Source organism: Fukomys damarensis, unplaced genomic scaffold (assembly GCF_012274545.1).
Source record: "Fukomys damarensis isolate Sample0158 unplaced genomic scaffold, DMR_v1.0_HiC HiC_scaffold_10, whole genome shotgun sequence".
In the NCBI taxonomy this organism is placed as follows: Eukaryota; Metazoa; Chordata; class Mammalia; order Rodentia; family Bathyergidae; genus Fukomys; species Fukomys damarensis.
The window spans coordinates 27,560,642-27,567,178 of NW_022900922.1; the positions used below are offsets into that span (position 1 = coordinate 27,560,642).

At 41.3% G+C, this 6,537-nt stretch overlaps 1 protein-coding gene across 1 annotated transcript in view; it reads left to right on the plus strand.

Moving 5' to 3' along the window:
* The first annotated feature begins 2,236 nt into the window (after window positions 1-2,236).
* Window positions 2,237-6,537, plus strand: part of Mcur1 (mitochondrial calcium uniporter regulator 1) — a 17,402-nt gene continuing 13,101 nt past the window's right edge. Inside the window, exons 1-2 of the mRNA XM_010623079.3 lie at window positions 2,237-2,268; window positions 5,297-5,469. Of these exons, the coding sequence (XP_010621381.1) occupies window positions 2,237-2,268; window positions 5,297-5,469 (205 nt within the window). The remainder of the gene's footprint in view (window positions 2,269-5,296; window positions 5,470-6,537) is intronic.

The window sequence follows — 6,537 nt, forward strand, 5'->3', positions numbered from 1 at the left end:
AGGCCGCGCCCTGCGGGAGATCGGGTGCCCGGATCGGTCGGCCGCCCACCTGCGAGCGTCTCGGAGAAGGGCGGGGCGCGTGCACCTTGAGGTTCGAGCTCTGGGCCATGCGAGCGCCTTTTGACAGTTTCGTTTCAAACCCCCAGTAGAGTCAGTGGTTCATCCTAACCTCGGTCTGGCACTTCTGCAGACATACTGGAGAGATCTGTCAGCACAATTTTTCCCCCTCTGGGGCTTAATCGGAGCACAAGAAATGCAACAAAACGTTGTGTGTGTTTATGTGGGAATGCACATACACATTCGCTTGTATTTATGTGCATTTATAAATTTACACACAATTAAAATCGAGGTCGGGGTTGCCAGTGGAGTGGTCAGGTGAGTTAAATTCACTTGTGAATTAAAATGCAGTGATCAGAATCAGTTTCATTGAGAAGGTACAGTTGAGTAAATACTAAAAGGAGGTGAGGGAGATCACTGCCCTGCATGAGATTAGTAGAGGAAATAGGTTCGAATTTGCTCAGATTACTGATTTAAAAATATCATACTGGATAATCAGTAAGTGTGGCACACATACCATATATGTATCCATTAATAGCCGTCAGTAACCACATTTGCTTTCCTTATCTATTCAAGGGAAATGTTCCACAATTGTTGTCTGCATCCAAATTTAAAGATACCGCTGGCTGGGGGAGAAGCTGATGAGTGAACAGCAGTGTGAGGAGGGAGTGTGTATGGGGTGGGACCAGTGGTGGACTCTATCTGTGTCCTGCAGCACTCAGGAGTTACAGAAGGGTTTGGCCAGAACCTGTTTGCCTTTTTGCTGTGCTATTAACATGCTGGTAACTTCCAGTGTGTTTCCCTCTCATAATTCTGAATTATGGGGCCAAAGCAGCTTCTCACTGGTTTGTTGTCATTATGTCAGAAACGTGGTACTTGGTTTTACTGTCAAAGATCTTATTTCTCCCCAGTCATAAAATGAGGGTGGATGCATAAAAGGGGATGCAAAACAGAGACTGTTAAAGAAGCACATGTGTGGGCCAGGGATTTAGCTCAATGGTTCTTCCGCCTGCTTTGCAAGCGCAAGGTCCCGAGTTCAATCCCTAGTACCAATCAGACAAGTAAAAAAAATAAAGAAGCACATGTGCCCAAGAGCCATCAGCCAAGGAGTATTTTTGTTCCTTTATTTTCAGCCCAGTGTTTTGTTCAGTGCTTGAGATCTTGGTAGGTTGACTTAAGGGCCTTATGAGAAGGAAATTTGTACATGGCTCTTTATCTGTGCAAGGCTAACTTTGGGCCTGTCTTGTACTAATTGTGTTTTTAGGATTCTTTCATATGCTCATGGTCTCCTGGAAGGAGAGCTGGGTCTGACACTTGGGCCCTTTAGCTGGGTGTGCTTGCTTCCTTCCAGCTGGTGGGAATTAAGAGTGCTACTGTGTCCTTAGGCGTTGCCCTTTGAGGGCAAGGTGGCATTCCCTTCTGCCAGGCAGGGGTGGAGGGCAGAGTGCAGTGTGGCCAGCCCTTTTCTCCACTTTTCAGATACACAATGTTTCTCCCTATCCAAGTATGAACCAGACCCAACCCTGCTTAGCTTTCAAGATCAGATGAGATCCAGCTTATGGCCATAGAAGAGAAGGCAGTGTTTCTTTGAAATAAGTGTGCTGTTTCTGGTTTCTGTGCTTTCTAGGAAAGAAAAATTCTGGTGCCCAAATCATCATTAGCTCTTGCTTAGAAAGCGGTGGTGTTTTATGCATGTGTGGGTGTGAGTGGGAGTGAGGAGTTTGGTTCATGTTTTAATCATGTGGATGGTTATTTTGTTATCAGAAACAAGCGGTTGGGCTAGAATAATCTTGTCGTTCCTCACAAGCCATTCCAGACTTGGCCTTTTACAGGTCCCCTGGGACAGTGCAGCAGGGTACAGAGCTGAGTGAAGTGGCCTCAGCCGAGCCGGACAAGTGCTTTCTTTCATCTCTTCACTCATCACCGTTTCTCAGGCTGGCTGTGCTCTGTGCTGTGCAGACTTTCTTGGTGTCTTCTGGTAAAAGCCAGTTCTAGTCCCAGGACTGGAGATAATTGTTGGGGGAAAGACGGTACCAGATTTAAGTAAGTTTATTTATGTGGAAAGGGAGATGGAGAAGAGGAAGAAGTTGATCTCAAAGCTTCTTTCTAGCCTCAGTCCAGATCCTAGAAGTCATCACAGTTCAATTACAAAAACTAAAATAATGTTACCGGCTGCTATATGTGGGGCCACCTGCTGGAAGCTAAAGATAGGTAAGACAGGCTGCTCTTGTCCAAGACAGGAGAGAATTGGAACCCAGCCTGGGCAATTTAGTGACTTAGGGAGACCCAGTCTCAAAGGGTCAGGAAATAGCTCAGTGAAGCTCTGGGTTCAATCTCCATGACAAAAAAAAAAAATTGGACTAATAAGTGATACAAGTATAGAAATAATCAGTACTATGATGGAGCTGGGAAGCAGAAGCCTTTATTGCTCCCTTACCTTGGTGGAGCCAGCAGGAAGAACCATAAATCGTTAGCAGAATGCCAGGCCTGGAACATAATGTATCCTTGGTAAATTGCCCAATTAAATGAAGAAAGGTATAAAAAGATGCTAAACCTATAACAGCTGGGAAAAGGGAAGCAAGCTACGCATAAAACATGCAAGTGCAGGAAGGAAAGTAGGTTAGGTGCGTGCACAGCTGCAAGGATCTGTGAGCTGAAGCGGGAAGACTTTGTATGTCTGGGCCAGGACCTTATGCTATAGGCCAGTTAGTAGCTGACTCTTCTCTCTCCCAACACTCTTCTTCCTGGTCCCAGGCTGGCGCCAGTCCATGACAGAATTGGAAAACATAGCAATATTTCCGTGGAGCTAAGTTTATTACCTTTAAATGCAAGGTCTTTATTTTATATTATCCATCTTTTTCCTCTAAATATGTCAAAATGTCTTTTTTGTTTGCTGATAATAGAAGCTATTATGTTTAAGTCTTTTCTTGAAACATTATAAACTGGTAACCCAAATGTTGATCTAATTTTAAAAAATGTTTTAGTAGTTTGGAATCTAAAAGCCAGGAAACCATTGCAATACACTATGCTACCTCTCTCAAATGAGTATCTTGAAACAAAATGGGTTGGGTCTGTGAAATACATGGTAATTCATGCAAAAGGGAAAGATTTTCAGAGCACATCTCTTGAAGGATCTCAGGAAAACTACAGAAAACTTCCCCCTATAAATATAAATACACAATCTTCAACAAAATACTAGCAAATTAAATCCAGCAACAGAGCCAGGAATATTATGTGTTGTGATCAAATGAGTGTCCCGGGAACATTAGGTTCATTAACATCTGAAAATTCACATGCCTTACTTGTCAGAATGAAAGCCAAAACCTACACGGTTATCTCAACATACCCCAAAAAAGCGTTTTCAAAATTTAATGGCTTTTCATCATTTTTAAAGACCCTCAGTAAACTAGGAGTAGAAGGGAATGTAACAGCCAAAACTTCCACCAGATTTAGTGGAGAAAGACTGTACACTTTTCTTCTAAACTCAGGAACAAGAATATGAAACCAGCTGTTGCTCTTATTTCAGCGTTTCATTGGAAGTTCTAGCCAGGACAGGTAGGCAAGGAAGTAAAAAGGCATCCAAGTTGGAAAGGAGAAGTAAAACCATCATCATTCTCAGAGGACATAACTTGTGTTTTAAACAAAAAAGTATCAAAGAATTATTAAAGTATTATAAGTTCAACAGGATACAAGATCATTGTACAAAAGCAGTTGTATTTATACATGAGCAATAAATAACCTGAGAATGAAAGTAAGAAAATAATTTCACTTAGGGTAACATCAAAAAGAATATGATCCTTAGGGATAAATTTTTTAAAAGAGCATAAGACACTTAGAAAAACCAGGTAAGATTGTTGAAGAAATTAAAAACCTAAATAAATGGAAAGACTTCCCATTTGTATTCATCTGGGTATTTAGCAATGTTAAGATGGCAGTTCTGTATTCCCCAAATGGACCCACAGATTCAACACAGTCCCTTTCAGAATCTCAGTTGGCACTGGGTGTGGTAGTGCCCTGCAGTCCTAGCACTTGGGAGGCTGAGATAGGAGGATTGCCCTGAGTTTGAGAACAGCCAGGAGGTACACAGTTCAAGGCCAGCCTGAACTGCGTAGCAAGACCCTGTCTTAAAAAAACAAAACAACAATTCTCTGTTGGCTTCTTGGCAAAAATTGCTTAACCTGTAATTCATAAGGAAATGTAAAGGACTCATAATAGTGAAACAGTCTTGGAAAAGAGTAGTCTCAGATACATTTTCTGAGGTCAAAACACACAACCAAGCTATAGGGGATCAACAAAGTGTGGCGCCGGCACAAGGACAGACTTAGCAGTCAGTGGAAGGGTGTGGAGAGCTGTTCTTTTCAGCCAGGGTGACAAGCCGGTTCAGTAGGGAAAATGGTGCTGGGACAGCTGGGTATCTGTAGGTACAATAATGAAGCTACCTCATCCCACATATAAAAACTCAAAATGAATCAAAGACCTAACTATAAGAGATAAAACTCTTAGAAGAAAACAGTGGTTCTTACATATGGTTCTTATGACCTCAAAAGTGAGCAACAAGAAAACTAATTTGGGCTTCATCCAAATTCAGCTTTTGTGCTTTTGAGGTGTTGCTGCTGTGGGAAACGATCTGGCAGTTCCCAAAACAGTTAAGCAGGTTTATCCTGCGATCCAGCAATTCCACTCAGGAGTATTACAAACATAATGTCCATAGAGTTATTCATGATTGCCAAGAAGTGGAAAAAACCCATGTTCTTCAACTAATAAATGAATGGATAGAGCCAATTTGGAATAGCCATACAATGGAGTATTATTGTATGATACCAAGAAGTAGGATTGACATGTTCTACAACGAAGAAAACGTTACACTAAGTCAAGGAAGCCATTTCCATTCATGTGTAGGAGATCTCCAGAGTATGCCAACAACCGTATAAATAATAATAGTAAATAGATCATTGGCTGCCCAGGTAAGGAGGCAGAGCAGGGAAGTGGAAGGTGATAGCTACGGGGTACAGAGATGCACAACTGAATACACGATGAACAGTTGAACTTTACACTTCAAGTGGGTAATTGTATGGTATATGAGCTGTATCTCCTTAGAGCTGTTATGAAAAACCAGATCCCAGGATGTAGCGTTGTGGTAGAACACGTGCTTAGTGCTCATGAGGGCCACACTTTCAGTCCCCAACACCACACACACACAGGCTGAGAGGCTGTGAGGTACACCTTAACTTTTTCACAGTGCTGACTTTTACCATGAACTCTGTTTTGAACTTTCTTTCCTTTCCATTCTAGAGCTAAGCCTGTCTGTGCAGTGCCTGCAGCTGGAGCACAAAAGGACAGGTTTCACCTCTCCCAGGAGTCGGAATCTCTACTTTGACACTCACGCCTTAGTGTGCTTACTGGAAGAAAAAGGTAATCCTCGCCCGAGTCCCTCAGCACCTCAGAAAACAGTTTCATTCACTTTCTCATGTAGCCTGCAGGTAACTGTTCAATCTTTAAGCCCTCATTTTTTGTTTAAGGCTACTTTTGCTTTGTCACTACAATGGAGAGTTTTTCTTACATGTTACTCTTTGTGTGAATGAAATGCATTTTTATAACATCACCATGGAAGAGTGGTGTCATAGATCAAAATTTAGACACAAGTCGATAAAACTCAGAAACAGCTCCTCTGGCAAGCACAAAAGGAGTAGTTTCATCACTGCATCCTGTGCGTTTTTATGAATTTTACAGAAGCGAAGTGTGCTGAGCAGCAGGTACTGACCATTTCCAACTCACTGTTTCATTTATTGCTGTTGAGTTAACTGGTGTAAAAGATTGCCCCAAGATGTATGGCATTCATTCAGAGTGTGCAGGCTCATCCTTAACCACATTCAGATAGACACACCCATGACAATTCTGTGTCCCGTCCTGCGTTCAGTCTCAAAGTCAGAATTTCGGATTTCGGATTGCGCCCCTGAAATACATGTGTGCTTACCTCACGGTCTAGTCATTTATCCAGTTGTATATGTTCATATTTGAAAAGCTAAGTGCTGTATAGTAAATAATGTTCATGGCTGTTCTTGTCAAATTTAAAACAACAGGGTTTTTTTCACCAAAACTTTTTTACAGCTCAGAATTTTAAAGGAAAATAGAAATGGGGGGGGGTAAAGTTATCTTTTTCTAATAATATCTATGTATTTTATTAATTTTCTTTTCTAATTTATATTATTTACAAAGAACATTTATAATTCATTGCTTTTTTTTTTTTCTTTTACTCAGAGCTCCTTGGTCATAGCTGTCCTGATTGCTTTTTTTCTATTAAGCTTATTGATACATTTAAGGTAAACAGTACAGTTGTAGTCATCATTGGGATATTGTACCTTTACATGACGTATCTTGGTTCTTATTTTTTCCCCTGCCCTCCCTTCATAAAATCATCTTGATAAGCAGTTTTCTTACTTGATTTCAAACCTTGGCCGATGGTTATTTGTTTTTTTTTTT